This window comes from Ranitomeya variabilis, chromosome 5 (genome assembly GCF_051348905.1).
Source record: "Ranitomeya variabilis isolate aRanVar5 chromosome 5, aRanVar5.hap1, whole genome shotgun sequence".
NCBI lineage: Eukaryota > Metazoa > Chordata > Amphibia > Anura > Dendrobatidae > Ranitomeya > Ranitomeya variabilis.
In genome coordinates this window covers 491034390-491058047 of record NC_135236.1, presented here as the reverse complement: position 1 = coordinate 491058047, position 23658 = coordinate 491034390, and the positions used below count along the sequence as shown (strand labels likewise).

Genomic DNA, 23658 nt, shown 5'->3' with positions numbered 1-23658 from the left:
GGAGAATCGATCTACGACCACAAATATGACTGTATGACCAGAAGACTGGGGGAAATCGGTAATGAAATCCATTGCAATATGGTGCCATGGAGCCGAAGGAACTGGAAGCGGATGCAGGAGACCGGAGGGCAGACGTCTAGGAACCTTGTTCCTTGCACACGAAGGACATGCAGCGACAAAACCTTGGACATCCGGAAGAAGAGATGGCCACCAACAGTGGCACGAAATGAGAGCAAGTGTCTTCTTATATCCCACATGGCCTGCCAGTTTAGAGGCATGACCCCAACGAAGAACTTGAGTCCTCTCGTTCTCCTGGACAAAGGTCTTACCAGGGGGCAAGGAAGAGATGCTAACCGGAGCCACAAGAATGATTTTGCTTGGATCCACGATATGTGAAGGCTCCTCTTCCGCATCGGATGCGAGAAAAGATCTGGATAAAGCATCAGCCTTGAGGTTCTTGTCGCCGGGACGGAAATGTAATTCAAAGTCAAAGCGGGCAAAGAATAACGACCATCTGGCTTGTCGGGAGTTAAGTCTTTGCACTGAGCAGATATACTCCAGATTCTTGTGGTCAGTATAGATCTTGAAAGGATGAACAGCGCCTTCTAGCAGATACCGCCACTCCTCCAACGCCAACTTGATGGCTAATAGTTCCTTGTCGCCAATGGTGTAATTTCTTTCAGAGACGGAGAAGATCTTGGAAAAGAAACCACAGGTAGCCAGTTGTCCGGAAGAAGATCTCTGGGAAAGTACTGCGCCAGCGCCGATGGCAGAGGCATCTACTTCTAAAATGAAGGGCTTATTGATCTCAGGTCGACGGAGTACAGGAGCCGAGGCAAAGGCTTGTTTTAGAGAGCGAAAAGCATCTTCAGCCTCCGAAGACCAAATGTGAGGGTTAGATCCTTTACGAGTCAAGGCTGAAATTGAGGCGACCAGAGAGGAAAGAAGAAAAATGTGGGATAAACTGCCGATAATAATTTGCGAATCCGAGAAAGCGTTGAATTGCCTTTACTCCCTGCGGACGCGGCCAGTTAAGCACAGCAGACACATTATCTGGCTCCATCCGCAAACCAGAATCAGAAATTACATAGCCAAGAAACGGTAGCGAAGTTTGTTCAAAAACGCACTTTTCGAGTTTGGCGTAAAGATGGTTTTCTCTTAGTCGAGACAGAACTTGGCGGACTTGTCTTCTGTGGGAAGCTAGAGCTGAAGAAAACACAAGAATGTCGTCCAGATATACCACTACACTGGAGTAGAGTAAGTCCCGGAAAACATCATTCACAAACTCTTGAAACACCGCTGGAGCATTACACAGGCCGAAAGGCATGACTAAATATTCATAGTGGCCATCTCGGGTGCTGAAGGCGGTTTTCCATTCATCACCAGAGCGAATACGGATGAGGTTGTAGGCTCCACGAAGATCCAGTTTCGTAAAAATACGTGCTCCCCTAAGATGATCAAACAACTCAGGAATGAGTGGAAGTGGATACTTGTTCTTGATCGTTAACAAAGAAAAAACCTGCGCCTGCTGGAGAGGAAGATTTGCGGATAAAGCCTTTAGCTAGATTCTCCTGAACATATTCAGACATGGCTTGTGTCTCGGTAGGAGTCAACGGGTAGATTCGACCTCGAGGCGGAGTAGAGCCTGGTACAAGATCAATTGGGCAGTCGTATGGTCGATGCGGAGGCAAGGTCTCTGCTTCTCTCTTATTGAAGACATCTAAAAAAGTCTGATACGAGGAAGGTAAATTTGAGGACTCAGAAATAAGACGAGAAGGTTTTCTTGGCTGAACCGGAAGAAGACAGTTCTTCTGACAGAAGAGACCCCAACGCAGGATTTCACCTGACCGCCAGTCAAGAGTAGGCTCATGAATCCTCAACCAAGGAAGACCAAGCAAAATAGTATGAGACAAGGAAGGCAGCACATAGAAGGCGATCTTTTCCCGGTGCAGAATTCCAATTTGAAGCTCCAATTCTTCGGTAACCAAGGTAACGGACTCCCGCAGAGGTTGACCGTCGACCGACGCAATCTGTCGAGGAATCTCCAGGGATCTGACCGGAATCCGCAATCTCCTAACAGCCTCGAGATGGATGAAATTCCCAGCAGCCCCAGAATCTATATAGGCAAAATCAGAAAAACGTTTATCACCCAAATGCAAAAGAACAGAAAGAGTAAGGGGTTGAGAGGGTTCAGAGATACCTAGGGAGACCTCTCCTACCTGCACTAGGTGGAGGCGTTTCCCGGCCTGACTGGACAAGAACGCAAAAGATGTGATGCACTGCCGCAATAAAAGCAAAGACCTCGGGTTAGCCTTTCCTTCCGACGCTGGTCTACAGGTTTTAGGCGATCCACCTGCATAGGTTCTGGAGCAGTACTAGCAGAAGTCAAATCTGAACGAGGACGGGAAGAACTAGGAGTAGCCGGAAGAAGACGAGGAGACCTTCTCTCTCTAGCAGTTTCCCGAGAACGTTCTTGAAAACGTAAATTGATGCGGGTCGCCAAAGAAATAAGATCCTCCAGGGAGGTCGGAGTATCACGACCCGCTAACTCATCTTTGATCTGAGGAGAAAGCCCCCGTCAGAAAGCGCCTACCAGAGCCTCATTATTCCATCTTAATTCGGATGAAAGAGTGCGAAACCGGATGGCGTATTGACCCACCGAAAGCGTACCTTGATGGAGGTTAAAAAGGGACTCGGTGGTAGAGGCCAAACGACCCGGTTCATCAAATACCTTGCGGAAAGTATCAAGAAAGATGGAAAGTTGAGAAATGAGAGGATCATCCCACTCCCAGAGAGGATTAACCCATGCCAAAGCCTCACCCTCCAGGTGTGAAATTACAAAGGCTACTTTAGCCAGTGGGATACTACAAGGGAAGTAACTCAAAGTGGAGCTGGCATTGGTTTAGAAACCCTCTACACAATTTTGGATCCCCACTATAGCGAGGAGGTTTAGCCAGACGAGGAGGTGGGTGAGGGACCGAGGCCGGGGGAAAAACGGGAGCAGAAGCTTGAAGAGCACGAAGGCGATCATCCACTGAAGCCATAAAATTAAGTATATGGGCTTGAGTATCTCGCTGTTGAGCTAGCTCCTGTTGGAAAGTAGCCAGCTGCGAAGCACTACCGGGATCAGAAGCATGTAGCACGGAGAGACGAGACTCCATGGACTTCAAAAGGGACATAATCCTGGACTGGTTTTCCCATAGGAACAGTAACTCCTTCACAGTTGGAGTTGAGGTCCCAGCCTGTCTGTACTGTGAGAATCAGACTGCACTCAGATGTCATCTGAGTGCAGTCCTATTGTGAGATCTTTTGGAATACCTGGGGTGGACCCGCAGATCCATGACAACGAACCTCCCAAGGGTGAGCTGACCAGATAGACCACCCCCTATACAGGGAGCGTTAGGGGCAGACCCAAGGGAGACTATTGCCGCAGAAGCTGGAACCCGGAGACAGGTAGTAGGAGGTAAGAGCTGGGTACAGGCGAGACCAAAGAAGCACTGAGAAGGGGAAGACACATAGGAAGCAGGACAGAGACACCAGACTAACAGAGTACGGAGAGGACACTGGGAGGACTGGATGAGGAGACAAGGAAGCCTGGGAGAGACAGAGAAGCTGAACTGGCTGGACAGAGTGGAGACTCAAAACAGGCAGTACAAAGACAAAGGTGGACCTGAGTCACAGAAGCACAAATGACAGACAGGCAAGGACCAGAGGAAGGAAACGCCTTATATACATGGAGTGCTGGAGGACATCCGGGTCACGGTCCTCCAGGATACGGTCCTCCAGGATCACAGAGAGGAGATACAGAGCGCCTGTAAATCAGAAAGAGGAAGTGCTGGAGTGGGCGGTGTGCATGCGCACCCGACGAGAACCAGGGAGCGGAGAAGAATGAAGGAGAGGACGCGCGCCTGCAGGAGGAGTGTGCCGCAGCGGGTAAGAATGAGCGGAAGGAGTGGCCGTGACAAGTAATAAAGCAAAGAACCGTAAAACCCTTTTGGGGTAGGAAGGGGTGCATAGTAATGCACCAGAAAATTTTTTTTAAGTGCCTTTATGTTCCACTGCTGTCATCTAGTAGGGCTGAGAAGCCTTAGCCAATACAGGCCTTGTTTATTGTGAGAACAGTCATCCTGTCAGCATTTTCAGGCGAACGCGCCTATTAGTTATTATGCCACGGTGATACTAAGAACCCATGGAATCGACTTAAGCAGGGAAGGAGAAGTGACTGCAGCCTACAAGCCTCAGATTTGCCTCAACTCTGTGTAAAATAAAAATAAAGATGCATTCATACAATGAGAGAAAGGGCCAAATGCACATCTTGTGTGAATAAATGGACAAAGGACTTGTGGTGTCCTTTACCCAAGATGTGGGTTGAAGAAGTTACTCTCACAGGGTTCAAGAATTTTCACTGTCAAGGTAAAAAAATGTTTTGAAACCCCTGCTTCATTCTATTTGAAGCTTCAGCGCTGCCTGACTCCCTGAGCTGGCCCAGAAGGAACTGCCCCCCACCTTAACTAGAGCAAAAACGGAGTCGGATGCCTGAAGGTCCTTGTTGTGCCAGTTGTACCCTGAATAGTGGCCTCGAATCCAGTACTTCTTTTTGTTGGCCACAGAAGTTCCACACCTTCTAAACATAAATGTTTTCTGAGACCCTACTCTACGTGTGTTCCAGGGTGTATTTGAGTGCTTCCTTCTAATTTTTGGAAGCCCTTGCACATAGTGCATATACTTTACTAGTCTAGGAGTCCCACTGCCTCCAAATGGGGGAAAAAAAAATTCTGAAGCCATCCTCTACATGTGTTCAAGGATGCATTGCAATCACTCCTTTCAATTTTTGACAGGCCTTACACTTACTGCATAGGCTTCATTAGTCTAAGAGTCCCACTCCTTATGAATGGGAAAAAAAATCAGAAATTTCATTCCTTATTCCTTTTTTTTTTACTTACTGGAATGTAAAACTACTGCAGTTTTTTCACCATTGAAAGCAATGAGAGTGCAAAAGTGCAGCAAAAATGCTATGTGTGAACATAGCCTAAGGGGTTTTGGGAGTGTGCTTCCTTTTCCCTTTTTACTTGCCTTATATACAAGTCATTATACTGGAAATAATGTTTTCTAACCTTTTTTTACTGTAAAAATCCATTTTATCTTCAGTTTGGTATGTTTTATTGTCAGTTCATAAAAGTGGCGCAATACTCTGACAACATTGTTACCAGCAGCGATCTGTGAGTCAGAGAGGCATCCAGGCATCTTCCCCATACAGTGCCCATTCCATTTGAGCACTTCCTTTCCATCCATTTCAGCGATTTTAATATCCTGGGGGGGTCTGCTGGAAAAATGCTCGGGTTTGTCGTTGATTTCCATTATACTCTTTTCTTGAGTCGAGCACCCGATCAGTCCAAAGTGCTCATTCATCGCTATTAAATACCTATTAATTAATCACATTCATATTTACTGCTACCAACTGTACTGTTTCATTCTCACAAGTCATTACTCACATTATGAAATATAAACCACAATCACTGGAGACATTGGATGTTCCCAGCATTTTACCTGGTGGTAATGATTCTGCAATTATTACAAACCAAACCCTTTCCTTATGTCAACATGCTATGAAATAAAGACTTGAAAGTTGCAGGATGCCAGTAAGAACAGAGAATTAACAATATGCAAAGTGAATGATGCTTACAGTCATCTGCCAAATAAATTACTGGTTCTCAATGCGCAGCTTGCAACATCACAGCACATTTTATCCATAATGATATCAGTGGATATTTAATCACTGATTACATTGTGTCAACAAAATATGCAACCTGAAAGATATTAGATTAGCCAGCTAGCACATTCATTGTTTTATTAAATAAATTATATATTTTTATTCAAATACGTTTGGCACTTTAGACCTTTTAGAATCGTGTATACAAAACAATAATTACCCATAAAGCTCAGTAAATACACATTTTAAATATTATGCAATTTTCATTTCACTTTTTCATGCTTGTGTATACAAAATAGCAAAGCCAGGTAGGGATGGTTTAAATCCAAGCACTGCATGTCTAAATTAGTCAAAGCTAGCCTGGTGCATCTAAGAACCATGAAATGGGTTCACCTTGCATAAACCTGCTAGGGGTTGAGCAGAGAGGAGTGTGTTAAAGCTGGTGAAAGGCCTTCCAAAATGTGAGCTGTAGCTGGGAGAGAGACAAACCAGAATCTGTCTCTGAATGGAGACTGCAGGGGTCGGCAGGGAAATCTGAGCAGTCTGTGTGTTGGTGCCGCAGAGAAATGTGTGGAAGCTGCAGCACATTCAGTGTGAGCTGTGCATGGACTTGGACATTTCTGTTTGGTGTTGGAAGCTGCTGAAGTACTGAGATTGGTAGAACCATACCTCTTCGTTGTGCAACGTTTGCTCTAGGAGAATGTACTCCTTTTGGTATCTGGGAGGAAGACAAGACTTCTAGTGTTGGCAGTCTCAGCCAGATGCCCAGAGGGAGAGGACTGTAATCTGTTCGGATGAGTCCACAATAACATACAGGTCCTTCTCAAAAAATTAGCATATAGTGTTAAATTTCATTATTTACCATAATGTAATGATTACAATTAAACTTTCATATATTATAGATTCATTATCCACCAACTGAAACTTGTCAGGTCTTTTATTGTTTTAATACTGATGATTTTGGCATACAACTCCTGATAACCAAAAAAACCTGTCTCAATAAATTAGCATATTTCACCCGTCCAATCAAATAAAAGTGTTTTTTAATAACAAACATAAAAACCATCAAATAATAATGTTCAGTTATGCACTCAATACTTGGTCGGGAATCCTTTGGCAGAAATGACTGCTTCAATGCGGCGTGGCATGGAGGCAATCAGCCTGTGACACTGCTGAGATGTTATGGAGGCCCAGGATGCTTCAATAGCGGCCTTAAGCTCATCCAGAGTGTTGGGTCTTGCTTCTCTCAACTTTCTCTTCACAATATCCCACAGATTCTCTATGGGGTTCAGGTCAGGAGAGTTGGCAGGCCAATTGAGCACAGTAATACCATGGTCAGTAAACCATTTACCAGTGGTTTTGGCACTGTGAGCAGGTGCCAGGTCATGCTGAAAAATGAAATCTTCATCTCCATAAAGCATTTCAGCCGATGGAAGCATGAAGTGCTCCAAAATCTCCTGATAGCTAGCTGCATTGACCCTGCCCTTGATGAAACACAGTGGACCAACACCAGCAGCTGACATGGCACCCCACACCATCACTGACTGTGGGTACTTGACACTGGACTTCAGGCATTTTGGCATTTCCTTCTCCCCAGTCTTCCTCCAGACTCTGGCACCTTGATTTCTGAATGACATGCAAAATTTGCTTTCATCAGAAAAAAGTACTTGGGACCACTTAGCAACAGTCCAGTGCTGCTTCTCTGTAGCCCAGGTCAGGCGCTTCTGCCGCTGTTTATGGTTCAAAAGTGGCTTTACCTGGGGAATGCGGCACCTGTAGCCCATTTCCTGCACACGCCTGTGCACGGTGGCTCTGGATGTTTCCACACCAGACTCAGTCCACTGCTTCCTCAGGTTCCCCAAGGTCTGGAATCGGTCCTTCTCCACAATCTTCCTCAGGGTCTGGTCACCTCTTCTCGTTGTACAGCGTTTTCTGCCACATTGTTTCCTTCCAACAGACTTACCATTGAGGTGCCTTGATACAGCACTCTGGGAACAGCCTATTTGTTGAGAAATTTCTTTCTGGGTCTTACCCTCTTGCTTGAGGGTGTCAATGATGGCCTTCTTGACATCTGTCAGGTCGCTAGTCTTACCCATGATGGGGGTTTTGAGTAATGAACCAGGCAGGGAGTTTTTAAAAGCCTCAGGTATCTTTTGCATGTGTTTAGAGTTAATTAGTTGATTCAGAAGATTAGGGTAATAGGTCGTTTAGAGAACCTTTTCTTGATATGCTAATTTATTGAGACAGGTTTTTTTGGTTATCAGGAGTTGTATGCCAAAATCATCAGTATTAAAACAATAAAAGACCTGACAAATTTCAGTTGGTGGATAATGAATCTATAATATATGAAAGTTTAATTGTAATCATTACATTATGGTAAATAATGAAATTTAACACTATATGCTAATTTTTTGAGAAGGACCTGTATATATGCCTGCAAAATTAATTATTTGTTTGCCATTATACCTTTGTGCCCAGAAGAAGCTGTTTTGGTTTTGATTTCCTGGAGTTTTATGAAAGCAATACAACTGCACATGTTTGGAAAAAAACGCATTGCCTGTGTGAAAGCTACCTAATGCTTACCTGAGAGCAAAGATGCCTACAACAGTTAGGTCCAGAAATATTTGGACAGTTACACAAGTTTGGGCAGTTTAGCTTGTTACCAAACATATTCAAGATACAGTTATACAATAAGGGTGGTTTGCACGTTAATGACCGGGCCAATTTTTACAATTCTGACCACTGTCCCTTTATGAGGTTATAACTCTGGAACGTTTCATTGGATCCTGGTGATTCTGACACTGTTTTCCCATGACATATTGTACTTCATGATAGTGGTAAAATTTCTTTGATATTACCTGCGTTTATTTGTGAAAAAAATGGAAATTTGGCAAAAATTTAGAAAATTTCGCAATTTTCCAACTTTTAATTTTTATACAATTAAATCACAGAGATATGTCACACAAAATACTTAATAAGTAACATTTCCCACATGTCTACTTTACATCAGCACAATTTTGGAACCAACCTTTTTTTTTGTTAGGGAGTCATAAGGGTTAAAAGTTGACCAGCAATTTCTCATTTTTACAACATTATTTTTTTTTTAGGGACCACTTCTCATTTGAAGTCATTTTGAGGGGTCTATATGATAGAAAATACCCAAGTATGACACTATTCTAAAACCTGCACCCCTCAAGGTGCACAAAACCACATTCAAGAAGTTTATTAACCCTTCAGGTGTTTCACAGGAATTTTTGGAATGTTTAAATAAAAATGAACATTTAACTTTTTTACACAAAAAATTTACTTCAGCTCCAATTTGTTTTATTTTACCAAGGGTAACAGGAGAAATTGGACCCCAAAAAGTTGTTGTAAAATTTGTCCTGAGTAAGCCGATACCCCATATGTGGGGGTAAACCACTGTTTGGGCGCATGGCAGAGCTTGGAAGCGAAGGAGCGCTATTTGACTTTTCAATGCAAAATTGACTGGAATTGAGATGGGACGCCATGTTGCGTTTGAAGAGCCCCTGATGTGCCTAAACATTGAAACCCCCCACAAGTGACACCATTTTGGAAAGTAGACCCCCTAAGGAACTTATCTAGATGTGTGGTGAGCACTTTGACCCATTAAGTGATTCACAGAAGTTTATAATGCAGAACCGTAAAAATAAAAAATCATATTTTTTCACAAAAATGATTTTTCGCCCCCAATTTTTTATTTTCCCAAGGGTAAGAGAAGAAATTAGACTCCAAAAGTTGTTGTACAATTTGTCCTGAGTACGCTGATACCCCATATTTGGGGGTAAACCACTGTTTGGGCGCAAGGGAGAGCTCGGAAGGGAAGGACCGATGTTTGACTTTTCAATGCAAAATTGACTGGAATTGAGATGGGACGCCATGTTGCGTTTGGAGAGCCACTGAGGTGCCTAAACATTGAAAACCCCCACAAGTGACACCATTTTGGAAAGTAGACCCCCTAAGGAACTCATCTAGATGTGTTGTGAGAGCTTTGAACCCCCAAGTGTTTCACTACAGTTTATAACGCAGAGCCGTGAAAATAAAAATTCTTTTTTTCACCACAAAAATTATTTTTTAGCCCCCAGTTTTGTATTTTTCCAAGGGTAACAGTGTAAATTGAACCCCAAAAGTTGTTGCCCAATTTGTCCTAAGTACGCTGATACCCAATATGTGGGGGGAACCACCGTTTGGGTGCATGGCAGAGCTCGGAAGGGAAGGAGCGCCATTTGGAATGCAGACTTAGATGGATTTTGTCTGCAGGCGTCATGTTGCATTTGCAGAGCCCCTGATGTAACTAAACAGTAGAAACCCCCATAAGTGACCCCATATTGGAAACTAGACCCCCCAAGGAACTTACCTAGATGTGTTGTGAGAACTTTGATTCCCCAAGTGTTTCACTACAGTTTATAACGCAGAGCCGTGAAAACAAACCTTTTTTTTCCCACAAAAATTATTTTTTAGCCCCCAGTTTTGTATTTTCCCAAGGGTAACAGGAGAAATTGGACCCCAAAAGTTGTTGTGCAATGTGTCCTGAGTACGCTGATACCCCATATGTTGGGGTAAACCGCTGTTTGGGTGCACGGGAGAGCTCGGAAGGGAAGGAGCGCAGAAATGGCTGGAATTGAGATCGGACGCCATGTAGCGTTTGGAGAGCCCCTGATGTGCCTAAACAGTGGAAACCCCCCAATTATAACTAAAACCCTAATCCAAACACACCCCTAACCCTAATCTCAATGGTAACCCTAACCACACCCCTAACCCTGACACACCCCTAACCCTAATCCCTACCCTATTCCCAACCGTAAATGTAATCCAATCCCTAACCCTAACTTTAGCCCCAACCCTAACCCTAACCCTAGCCCTAACCCTAATGGGAAAATGGAAATAAATACATTTTTTTAATTTTTTAATTTTTCCCTAACTAAGGGGGTGATGAAGGGGGGTTTGATTAACTATTTATAGTTGGTTTTCTAGTGGATTTTTGATTGGCAGCCGTCACACACTAAAAGACACTTTTTATTGCAAAAAATTTTTTTTGCATTACCACATTTTGAGAGCTATAATTTTTCCACAGAGTCATGTTAGGTCTTGTTTTTTGTGGGACGATTTGACGTTTTTATTGGTAACATTTTCAGGCACGTGACATTTTTTCATCACTTTTTATTCCGATTTTTGTGAGGCAGAATGACAAAAAAACAGCTATTCATGAATTTCTTTTGGGGGGTGTTTATACTGTTCCGCGTTTGGTAAAAAGGATAAAGCAGTTTTATTCTTTGGGTCAGTATGATTACAGCGATACCTCATTTATATAATTTTTTTATGTTTTGGCGCTTTTATACGATAAAAACTATTTTATAGAAAAAATAATTATTTTTGCATCGCTTTATTCTGAGGACTATAACTTTTTTCTTTTTTCGCTGATGATGCTTTATGGCGGCTCGTTTTTTGCAGGACAAGATGAAGTTTTCAGTGGTACCATGGTTATTTATTTCCATCATTTTGATCGCGTGTTATTCCACTTTTTGTTCGGCAGTATGATATTAAAGTGTTGTTTTTTGCCTCGTTTTTTTTTTTTTTACGGAGTTCACTGAAGGGGTTAACTAGTGGGACAGTTTTATAGGTCAGGTCGTTACGGACGCGGCGATACTAAATATGTGTACTTTTATTGTTTTTTTCTGTAGATAAAGGAATGTATTTATTGGAACAATATTTTTTTTATTATTATTTATTTAGGAATTTTTTTTAATTTTTTTTTACACATGTAATTTTTTTTTTGTTTTACATTTTTACTTTGCCCCGGGGGGGGGGGGGGGGGCATCACAGTAAAGTGACAGATCACTGATCTGACACCTTGCTGTGCACTGTGTCAGATCGGCGATCTGACATGCACAGCAGGGAGGCTTCCCGGCGCATGCTCTGAGCAGGCGCTGTGAAGCCACCTCCCTGCAGGACCCGGATGCAGCCCCGCGGCCATTTTGGATCCGGGGCTTACAGGGAGGAGACGCTCGGTGCAAGGTGAGCACATCGCCTTGTACCGATCGTCTCAGGGAAGCACACAGGGAGCCCCCTCCCTGCGCGATGCTTCCTTATACCGCCGGAACACTGCGATCATGTTTGACCGCAGTGTGCCGGGGGTTAATGTGCAAGGAGCGGTCCGTGACCGCTCCTGGCACATAGTGCCGGATGTCAGCTACGATAGTCAGCTGACACCCGGCTGCGATCGGATGCGCTCCCCCCGTGAGCGCAGCTGATCGCGCTGGACTTACTATTCCATCCTTGGGAAGTAGGGTCCACCCCACATGGACGGAATAGTACGTCCAATGGCAGAAAGGGGTTAATATAGGCTTAAAGCGCATATTCGTAGTTCTGATTTGAGTGTGTTCACAACCTAATTGGAGTACGGATTTAGGAGTTACAGCTTTTTAATATGTAGCTGACTTTTTTTAAACGTGTCACGATTCCACCCCTCAATATGTCTGGGATACAGTTACTGGCAGCTTAGCCGTCCAATCTATTGCAGGGACGTGTGGAAGCTGTCAGTACTTTGACAGCTCTACTGTCCAATTTGGTGCAGAGGCATGCTGAGCTACTTTGTTGGGCCGTGAGTCCCAGATCTGTGCTAGACGTACATTCAGCTTTCTGTGGTTTGTCTCTCTGTGTCTGGTGCTCTTCCTTTGGATCTTTTTGCTGCCTTTTGTTTGCAATTATAGAGGTCAGACATTTCCGGTAGTTCTTGACCAAGTTTGCACACACTGCATAAGGAATTTTGTCCCACTCCTCCATACAGATCTTCTCCAGATCTTTCAGGTTTTGGGGCTGTCGCTGGGCAACATTGAGTTTCAGCTCCCTCCAAAGATTGTCTATTGGGTTCAGGTCTGGAGACTGGCTAGGCTACTCCAGGACCTTGAAATGCTTCTTACGGAGCCACGCCTTAGTTACTCTGGCTGTGTGTTTCCGGTCATTGTCATGCTGAAGGCCCCAACCAAGACCCATCTTCAATGCTCTTACTGAGGGAAGAAAGTTGATGGCCAAAATATCACGGTACATTACCCCATGCATCCTCTCTTCAATGCGGTGTAGTCATCCTGTCCCCTTTTCAGAAAAGCACACCTAAACTATGATGTTTCCCCCACATCCTTCTTTTTCCTCCAAACACAGCGAGAAAGTTCTATTTTGGGGTCATCTGACCACATGACCTTTTCCCATGCCTCCTATGGATCATCCACATGGTCATTAGCGAACTTCAAATGGGCCTGGATATGTGCTGGTGCAGCGCCCCAGAGTCCTGGTCGTTGCAGTACTGTGGCTCCGCCACTAAGGGGAGCTATGGTACGTCTGATGGCACTGAAGGAGTTCATCTGATCAGGTATCACAGACACCAATACATTTCACCGCCGGGCCTTCAGGGGGAGCTAAGGGTTCTATTCATTAGGCCACTCCTCACACACTGGTAAAACTGGGGGTCAGGCAGGAAGTTAGTTAGAAAGCTGACTGGGTTGGAACCAGGCAACACCTTGTGGCAGAGGGTGTTGTGGGGGGAAGATACAGTAGGGTCTCTGTCAGGGGTGGGATCCTGACAGAGGCTTGGCGACTTGAGTGAACGTAACGGGACCGTGCCTGCTCAGGATAGCGGCGGTGCCCAAGGAAGGATCAGATGCGAGATAGATTGTGCTGAGTGAGAAACGAGATCAAAGCAATAAGGAGAACACCAGTAGGAGTCGTGCTGTAAGACCGAGGCAACATCCTACTGAGGCGCACAACCGGTGGCCGGAACGCCGAGGGAGTATTACAATATTCAGCTTCAAGCAATACTCTAAACAGCGGCAGGACAGTCAGTCTAAGGCGGGCTGTCTCACTTAAAGGGAACCTATCACCCCGTTTTTTCGGCATGAGATAAAAATACTGTTAAATAGGGCCTGAGCTGTGCATTACAATAGTGTAGTTTGTGGACCCCGATTCCCCACCTATGCTGCCGAAATACGTTACCAAAGTAGTCGTTTTCGCCTGTCAATCAGGCTGGTCAGGTCAGATGGGCATGGTGTCTTCCCCCAGATATTGCGTAGTTTTCCATTGGTGGCGTAGTGGTGTGCGTATGTCCAAGGTCCCGAATCCTGCACAGGGGTGTGAAAATAGCAGCGATGTCCGTTATTCCATTGGTGGTCGGTGGGCGCGGCCATCTTCCTTTGGCCGCGCGTGCGCAGATGGCTATCGCGGCGGCCATTTTCCTGAAGCCGCGGCCAGCAGAGCGCCGCTTCTGCGCACGCGCGGCCAAAGGAAGATGGCCGCGCCCACCGACCACCAATGGAATAACGGACATCGCTGCTATTTTCACACCCCTGTGCAGGATTCGGGACCTTGGACATACGCACACCACTACGCCACCAATGGAAAACTACGCAATATCTGGGGGAAGACACCACGCCCATCTGACCTGACCAGCCTGATTGACAGGCGAAAACGACTACTTTGGCAACGTATTTCGGCAGCATAGGTGGGGAATCGGGGTCCACAAACTACACTATTGTAATGCACAGCTCAGGCCCTATTTAACAGTATTTTTATCTCATGCCGAAAAAACGGGGTGATAGGTTCCCTTTAAATCACCTATGCAGTCTTGGGGGGCAACTTGTGGAGAGGGGCGACTCTAGGGTCCCGGAAGAGCTCCGAGCCTACCCGTCAAACGGGTGCCGTCCTAACCGTAACATCAGGGAGGGACGGAGGATTAGCAGAACATCATCTAATCGAGTTGTGAGGGAACTTAAGAAACAGACACAACAGTTGTGGGGACTTTCCGTAAGCACAGCAGGGAAGGACCGCAACACATAGCGCTAGAAGGAAGGCACAGATTTCCACCTGCTAAGAGAACTCTGGAGGTGCCATTGGGCCGGCCGGACTTGCGCAGCCTGGTTATCCAGATTCCGGACTGAGGACCCAGAGATCTTCAGTAAAGAGGTAAAGAGACTGCAAACTTGGTGTCCTCGTTATTTACTGCACCGCACCATCTACATCCGTCACATCATTCACTGTGCGCCCCTCGGCAGGGTCACGGATCGGGCCTAGCCACCGTGACAACCCCAGAGCAGAGACTCAGAGGCCCGCTACCGGGTACCCCTTGGCCCTGCAGCAGTGGGGGCTCTCCAAGTTGGCGTCACGAACAGGATCTACTTAAGCCTGAAGAATCAGGTCATGTGTGCCTTGGAACTGTGATTTACTGTGCTTGGACTGTACTTTATTGCAAAGACTGTGGATTGTCACTTGCCGCCAAAAGTTCGCGCCAAAACCGCCGCCATTACAGCGCTAAGGAAAGCGCAGGAGAAGAAGAAGGGCGTGGAAGTGGGCGTGAACAAGCTGAAGAGCGCGAAAGACAATGGCCGCCCAGTCTAAATATCTCGGCCCCTTGAGGACGTGTCCGTCAGCAGCCGAGATCCGCCTCCTGATCCTCAATGGTGGGCGGAGACAGAGAAAGCGAAACCGCCCACGAAGGAGAGAGCGGGAAAAGGACCAGGAAGAAGAAGTCAGCGACATGGAGGACGCCATGGCCGGCCGCCTGGAGCCGGAGCGTGGGGTCGGAGCCGAGGACTCCCCCAGCTACCCGGAGAGGCACCACAGCCAGACCTCCGCAGTTGACGCTGACCTCCTGCAGACGCAGTCGAGCACTGAGGCCGGGTGGAAGAAGACCATCATCGGGAGCCTCACTAGACATCTGTCGGCAGCCTCGTCTGGTCCGGAGCAGGAAAGAAGTTCCAGTGCTCCGAAGCCAGAAAGCAAGGCCCTGCCGGAAAGCGAGATGCTGCAAACGGAGATGACAACACCGCAGCGCAAGGCCCTGCAACCAGCGCTACAGACCCCAGTGGAGACGGAGCAGATCGGCACCGGAGGGACCGCATCTGAAGCAGGTATGAAGAATGACCCTGCCCTGACAACCGACATCACTCCAGTGACTGCTAGTGCCACAGCTGCTGACTCCGTTCCAGTGACTGACTTTGCAGCAGCCGCTACCTCTGCTGCAGCAAATGCCCATACTCAAGCTGCGCAGACCTCCATCGCTGCGCATGATTTAACTGTACATGAAAGACGGATTAACGGCGTTTGTCCAGCACTGGGTGCAACCCTGGACTTCACCCTTCCCGGGCCAAGAGGGGTTAAGTGCCAGGTACAGCCCTGGAAGCCGTCCAACTAAACCTCGGAAACCTGAACCTGTAAATAGTTGACTGTTTGTCTTTTGCTGTTTTGCTGCTAAAACCCGTCTAGGGTTATTCTTAAAGGGATCCCTTAGTTTACCCGGGATCCCTATTTTTGTCTTTTGTTTCTGTTTTTGTCTATTCATGTTGAAAAGAACTGATGCAATCATGAACAGTGCATGATACAAAGTTTTTGTAAATAGTTTGCACCTTATTAAAGGTGCTCCCTACTGGTTTTACTTCAAAAAGAACTCTTTGTGAAGATACCACACTGGAACCTTTGCTGAATACGGACTGGTAGCTTGAGAAGATATGCTACCTCATAGAGACTTGGTCCCCTCTTAAAGGGGATGTTCATTTGTTGCACTTAAATGGTGATATTGCTTTAAGACAGGTAGCAATAATGTTTTGACGAAAGGAAAGTGATGATGATGTTTGTATGAGAAAGTTATATGTATCCAACTAGTTAATTGTAATGAAATGCTGATAATGTTCCCTGAAAGAAAGTGAAAGCTAGAAGAAGGATGCAGTGAGCCCGTAGGGGTAGACGTAGTGTCCTGCATACGTGTTAGTAAGAAAGTAATGAGAAGGTTTAATGTTATATAGAAAATGTTTGATAATGTTGATAGACAACGAGGACAGAAGGTGAACCCTGAGTCCTCCTAGGAGCCATATAGAGATGGCTCAGTGCTCTTAAACTGAAAGTAGTGTTATGTTCTATACTGTGTATAGTAGTTGAAAAGACAGAAGGCTCGGGCTGAAAGGAGCGGTCCTGTAAGGAAGGAGAGGCAGTAGGTCTGGTGCCGTTAGGACAGGCGGTCCTGCAGATTTTAAGAAGGAGAATGTAAAAGTTAAATTGCCTTATAATGTGATTATAAGAAGGTCTTTAGCGGATTCAGAGTGTACATCCTTAAGGACAACGTTAACTTATTATTCAAAAGTTTGCACTAAGTAGAATACCCGGTTGGGTAACAGGAGTTATTTATAGCCTGTAATTTATAATGTTAACCATGTTTGTAACGTTCAAGTGTCCTCACCTCCCATAAAGGGAAGCTTTGTTCAAATATACTTATTGTTATTGCACTCAACAAAACTGTATGTCGTTTTGCTAACTTGTATTGTTGTTTTCTTCCCAGTCCCGGAGTACTGTGTTTAACCAGGGGGGAGTGCAGCGCCCCAGAGTCCTGGTCGTTGCAGTACTGTGGCTCCGCCACTAAGGGGAGCTATGGTACGTCTGATGGCACTGAAGGAGTTCATCTGATCAGGTATCACAGACACCAATACATTTCACCGCCGGGCCTTCAGGGGGAGCTAAGGGTTCTGTTCATTAGGCCACTCCTCACACACTGGTAAAAACTGGGGGTCAGGCAGGAAGTTAGTTAGAAAGCTGACTGGGTTGGAACCAGGCAACACCTTGTGGCAGAGGGTGTTGTGGGGGGAAGATACAGTAGGGTCTCTGTCAGGGGTGGGATCCTGACAGAGGCTTGGCGACTTGAGCGAACGTAACGGGACCGTGCCTGCTCAGGATAGCGGCGGTGCCCAAGGAAGGATCAGATGCGAGATCGATTGTGCTGAGTGAGAAACGAGATCAAAGCAATAAGGAGAACACCAGTAGGAGTCGTGCTGTAAGACCGAGGCAACATCCTACTGAGGCGCACAACCGGTGGCCGGAACGCCGAGGGAGTATTACAATATTCAGCTTCAAGCAATACTCTAAACAGCGGCAGGACAGTCAGTCTAAGGCGGGCTGTCTCACTTAAATCACCTATGCAGTCTTGGGGGGCTGTTGTGAATTTACCTTTTGGCTCCCTCTAGTGGCTACTAGTGTTTTTACTCTGGGTATGTCTATCATCCCTTGTATGCTCACCTGGGTCGTTAGGTCAGGGGTGTTGCTATATTAGCTCCCTGGACCTTCAGTTCAATGCCTGGCAACGTTGATATCAGAGCTAATCTGTAGTGCTCTTGTCTACTGATCCTGGTTCCTGCTTGATTAAGCTAAGTCTGCTTACTTGCTTTTTGCTATTGTTTTTGTTTGCATTTTTGTCCAGCTTGTACATAATCTGTATCCTATCCTTGCTGGAAGCTCTAGGGAGGCTGGAGTTCTCCCACCGGGCCGTTAGACGGTTCGGGGGTTCTTGAATCTCCAGTGTGGATTTTTGTAGGGTTTTTGTTGACCATATAAGTTATCTTACTACATTCTGCTATTAGTGAGTGGGCCTCTCTTTGCTAAACCTAGTTCATCTCTGTGTTTGTCATTTCCTCTTACCTCACCGTTATTATTTGTGGGGGGCTTGTATCCAACTTTTGGGGTCTATTCTCTGGAGGCAAGAGAGGTCTTTGTTTTCCTCTTCTAGGGGTAGTTAGTCCTCCGGCTGGCGCGAGACATCTAGCGACCAACGTAGGCATGTTCCCCGGCTACTTCTAGTGTTGGCGTTAGGAGTAGATATATGGTCAACCCAGTTACCACTGCCCTATGAGCTGGATTTTTGTACTTCGCAGACTTGCTGATATCTCTGAGACCCTCGCCATTGGGGTCATAATAGTTTGCCAGGCCCGTATTAAATGTTAAATGCATTGCAGAAGCGGGATTATAAGAAAGAAAGTTCTGAGTTTTTTTTTTCTCTCTCTCATTTTTTTTTTCTTTTCCCCTTTACCTCTGAGTGGCTTGTGATTGCTGCAGACATGAATGTCCAGACCTTGATTACAAGTGTGGACCAGCTTGCTGCTCGTGTGCAGGGCATACAAGATTATGTTACCAGAAATCCTATGTCAGAACCTAAGATACCGATTCCTGAACTGTTTTCCGGAGACCGATTTAAGTTTAGAAATTTCAGGAATAATTGTAAATTGTTTTTGTCCCTGAGACCCTGTTCCTCTGGAGACTCCGCTCAGCAAGTGAAGATTGTTATTTCTTTTTTACGGGGCGACCCTCAGGATTGGGCTTTCTCGCTGGCGCCAGGAGATCCGGCATTGGCTGATATTGATGCGTTTTTTCTGGCGCTCGGTTTGCTTTATGAGGAACCCAATCTTGAGATTCAGGCAGAAAAAGCCTTGCTGGCTATGTCTCAGGGCCAGGACGAGGCTGAAGTGTATTGCCAAAAATTTTGGAAATGGTCCGTGCTGACCCAGTGGAACGAGTGTGCATTGGCTGCAAATTTTAGAAATGGTCTTTCTGAAGCCATTAAGAATGTGATGGTGGGTTTTCCCATTCCCACAGGTCTGAATGATTCTATGGCCCTGGCTATTCAAATCGACCAGCGGTTGCGGGAGCGCAAAACCGCAAATTCCCTCATGGTATTGTCTGAACAGGCACCTGAATTAATGCAATGTGATAGAATCCTGACTAGAAATGAGCGGAAAATTCATAGACGCCAGAATGGCTTGTGTTACTACTGTGGTGATTCTACACATGTTATCTCAGCATGCTCTAAACGTCTTACTAAGGTTGTTAGTCCGGTCGTCATTGGTAATTTGCAACCTAAATTTATTCTATCTGTAACTTTGATTTGCTCACTGTCATCGTATCCTGTCATGGCGTTTGTGGACTCAGGTGCGGCCCTGAGCCTTATGGATCTGTCATTTGCCAAGCGCTGCGGATTTGTTCTTGAGCCATTGGAAAATCCTATCCCTCTTAGGGGTATTGATTCTACGCCATTGGCAAAAAATAAACCGCAGTTTTGGACACAGGTTACCATGTGCATGACTCGCGAACATCGGGAGGTAATACGTTTTCTTGTTCTGCATAAAATGCATGATTTGGTTGTTTTGGGTTTGCCATGGTTACAGACCCATAATCCAGTCTTGGACTGGAAGGCTATGTCGGTGTCAAGTTGGGGCTGCCATGGAATTCATGGAGATTCCCTGCCCTTGTCTATTGCTTCTTCTACGCCTTCGGAAGTTCCGGCGTATTTGTCTGATTATCAGGATGTCTTCAGCGAGTCTAAGTCCAGTGCACTGCCTCCTCATAGGGAATGTGACTGTGCAATATATTTGATCCCTGGCAGTAAGTTTCCTAAGGGGAGACTGTTTAATCTGTCGGTACCTGAACATACCGCGATGCGTTCATATATCAAGGAGTCTCTTGAGAAGGGGCATATCCGTCCTTCTTCTTCCCCTCTTGGTGCGGGATTCTTTTTTGTGGCCAAAAAGGACGGATCTTTGAGGCCTTGTATTGACTATCGGCTTTTAAATAAGATCACTGTCAAATTTCAGTATCCTTTGCCGTTGTTGTCAGATTTGTTTGCCCGGATTAAAGGTGCCAAGTGGTTCACCAAGATAGACCTTCGTGGTGCGTACAACCTTGTGCGCATTAGGCAGGGCGATGAATGGAAAACCGCATTCAATACGCCCGAAGGTCATTTTGAGTACTTGGTGATGCCATTTGGGCTCTCTAATGCACCTTCAGTTTTTCAGTCCTTCATGCATGACATTTTCCGGAAGTATCTGGATAAATTTTTGATTGTTTATCTGGATGATATTCTGGTTTTTTCTGATGATTGGGACTCGCATGTGGAGCAGGTCAGGATGGTTTTTGAGATTTTGCGTGAAAATTCTTTGTTTGTAAAAAGCTCAAAGTGTCTCTTTGGTGTACAGAAGGTTCCCTTTTTGGGGTTCATTTTTTCCCCTTCTGCTGTGGAGATGGATCCAGTCAAGGTCCGAGCTATTCATGATTGGACTCAACCCTCGTCAGTTAAGAGTCTTCAGAAGTTCTTGGGTTTTGCTAACTTCTACCGTCGTTTTATCGCAAATTTCTCTAGCGTTGTTAAACCGCTGACGGATATGACCAAGAAAGGCTCTGATGTAGCTAACTGGGCTCCTGCTGCCGTGGAGGCTTTCCAGGAGTTGAAACGCCGGTTTACTTCGGCGCCTGTTTTGTGCCAGCCTGATGTCTCACTTCCCTTTCAGGTTGAGGTGGATGCTTCGGAGATTGGGTCAGGGGCCGTTTTGTCGCAGAGAGGCCCTGGTTGCTCTACTATGAGACCTTGTGCCTTTTTCTCTAGGAAGTTTTCGCCGGCAGAGCGAAATTATGATGTGGGCAATCGGGAGTTATTGGCCATGAAGTGGGCATTTGAGGAGTGGCGTCATTGGCTCGAGGGTGCTAAGCATCGGGTGGTGGTCTTGACTGATCACAAAAATTTGATGTATCTCGAGTCTGCTAAACGCCTGAATCCTAGACAGGCCCGCTGGTCATTGTTTTTCTCCCGTTTTGACTTTGTGGTCTCGTATTTACCAGGTTCTAAGAATGTGAAGGCCGATGCTCTGTCTAGGAGCTTTGTGCCTGATGCTCCTGGAGTCGCTGAACCTGAGGGTATTCTTAAGGAAGGAGTTATCTTGTCAGCGATTTCTCCAGATCTGCGACGTGTGTTGCAGAGATTTCAGGCTGATAGGCCTGACTCTTGTCCACCTGACAGATTGTTTGTGCCTGCTAAATGGACCAGCAGAGTAATTTCCGAGGTTCATTCCTCAGTGTTGGCAGGGCACCCGGGAATTTTTGGCACCAGAGATCTGGTGGCCAGGTCCTTTTGGTGGCCTTCCTTGTCAAGGGATGTGCGGTCATTTGTGCAGTCCTGCGGTACTTGTGCTCGAAATAAGCCTTGCTGTTCTCGTGCCAGCGGGTTGCTCTTGCCCTTGCCTGTCCCGAAGAGACCTTGGACACACATCTCTATGGATTTCATTTCGGATCTCCCGGTGTCTAAAGGCATGTCTGTCATCTGGGTGATATGTGATCGTTTCTCCAAGATGGTCCATCTGGTTCCTTTGCCTAAGCTGCCTTCCTCTGCTGATCTGGTTCCTGTGTTCTTCCAGAACGTGGTTCGTTTGCACGGCATTCCTGAGAATATTGTGTCGGACAGAGGATCCCAGTTTGTTTCCAGGTTCTGGCGATCCTTTTGTGGTAGGATGGGCATTGATTTGTCGTTTTCGTCCGCTTTTCATCCACAGACTAACGGACAAACGGAACGAACTAATCAGACTCTGGAGGCGTATTTGAGGTGTTTTGTCTCTTCTGATCAGGATGATTGGGTGACCTTCTTGCCGTTGGCTGAATTTGCCCTTAATAATCGGGCTAGTTCTGCCACCTTGGTTTCGCCATTTTTCTGCAACTCCGGTTTCCATCCTCGTTTTTCCTCGGGACATGTGGAGCCTTCTGACTGTCCTGGAGTGGATTCTGTGGTGGATAGGTTGCAGCGGATCTGGAATCATGTGGTGGACAACTTGAAGTTGTCACAGGAGAAGGCTCAGCGTTTTGCCAATCGCCGCCGCGGTGTGGGTCCCCGACTTCGTGTTGGGGATTTGGTATGGCTGTCTTCTCGATTTGTTCCTATGAAGGTCTCCTCTCCCAAATTTAAGCCTCGATTCATTGGTCCTTACAAGATATTGGAGATCCTTAATCCTGTATCCTTTCGCCTGGATCTTCCGGTGTCGTTTGCCATTCACAACGTATTTCATAGGTCCTTGTTGCGGCGGTACGTTGTGCCTGTGGTTCCTTCTGCTGAGCCTCCTGCTCCGGTGTTGGTTGAGGGCGAGTTGGAGTACATGGTGGAGAAGATCTTAGATTCTCGTCTCTCCAGGCGGAGGCTTCAGTACCTGGTCAAGTGGAAGGGCTATGGTCAGGAGGATAATTCCTGGGTGGTCGCCTCTGATGTGCATGCGGCCGATTTAGTTCGCGCCTTTCACGCCGCTCATCCTGATCGCCCTGGTGGTCTTGGTGAGGGTTCGGTGACCCCTCACTAAGGGGGGGGGTACTGTTGTGAATTTACCTTTTGGCTCCCTCTAGTGGCTACTAGTGTTTTTACTCTGGGTATGTCTATCATCCCTTGTATGCTCACCTGGGTCGTTAGGTCAGGGGTGTTGCTATATTAGCTCCCTGGACCTTCAGTTCAATGCCTGGCAACGTTGATATCAGAGCTAATCTGTAGTGCTCTTGTCTACTGATCCTGGTTCCTGCTTGATTAAGCTAAGTCTGCTTACTTGCTTTTTGCTATTGTTTTTGTTTGCATTTTTGTCCAGCTTGTACATAATCTGTATCCTATCCTTGCTGGAAGCTCTAGGGAGGCTGGAGTTCTCCCCCCGGGCCGTTAGACGGTTCGGGGGTTCTTGAATCTCCAGTGTGGATTTTTGTAGGGTTTTTGTTGACCATATAAGTTATCTTACTACATTCTGCTATTAGTGAGTGGGCCTCTCTTTGCTAAACCTAGTTCATCTCTGTGTTTGTCATTTCCTCTTACCTCACCGTTATTATTTGTGGGGCTTGTATCCAACTTTTGGGGTCTATTCTCTGGAGGCAAGAGAGGTCTTTGTTTTCCTCTTCTAGGGGTAGTTAGTCCTCCGGCTGGCGCGAGACATCTAGCGACCAACGTAGGCATGTTCCCCGGCTACTTCTAGTGTTGGCGTTAGGAGTAGATATATGGTCAACCCAGTTACCACTGCCCTATGAGCTGGATTTTTGTACTTCGCAGACTTGCTGATATCTCTGAGACCCTCGCCATTGGGGTCATAACAGGGGGCAACTTGTGGAGAGGGGCGACTCTAGGGTCCCGGAAGAGCTCCGAGCCTACCCGTCAAACGGGTGCCGTGGGGTGCCGTCCTAACCGTAACATCAGGGAGGGACGGAGGATTAGCAGAACATCATCTAATCGAGTTGTGAGGGAACTTAAGAAACAGACACAACAGTTGTGGGGACTTTCCGTAAGCACAGCAGGGAAGGACCGCAACACATAGCGCTAGAAGGAAGGCACAGATTTCCACCTC

General features: G+C 46.3%; 1 protein-coding gene across 1 annotated transcript in view; it reads left to right on the top strand.

Annotated features, from left to right (window-relative positions):
* The first annotated feature begins 3760 nt into the window (after window positions 1-3760).
* The window catches only part of LOC143776332 (sodium-coupled monocarboxylate transporter 1), a 78124-nt gene continuing 58226 nt past the window's right edge, over window positions 3761-23658 (top strand). Inside the window, exon 1 of the mRNA XM_077265601.1 lies at window positions 3761-3933. Coding sequence (XP_077121716.1) covers window positions 3889-3933 — 45 coding nt within the window. The 5' untranslated portion in view covers window positions 3761-3888. The remainder of the gene's footprint in view (window positions 3934-23658) is intronic.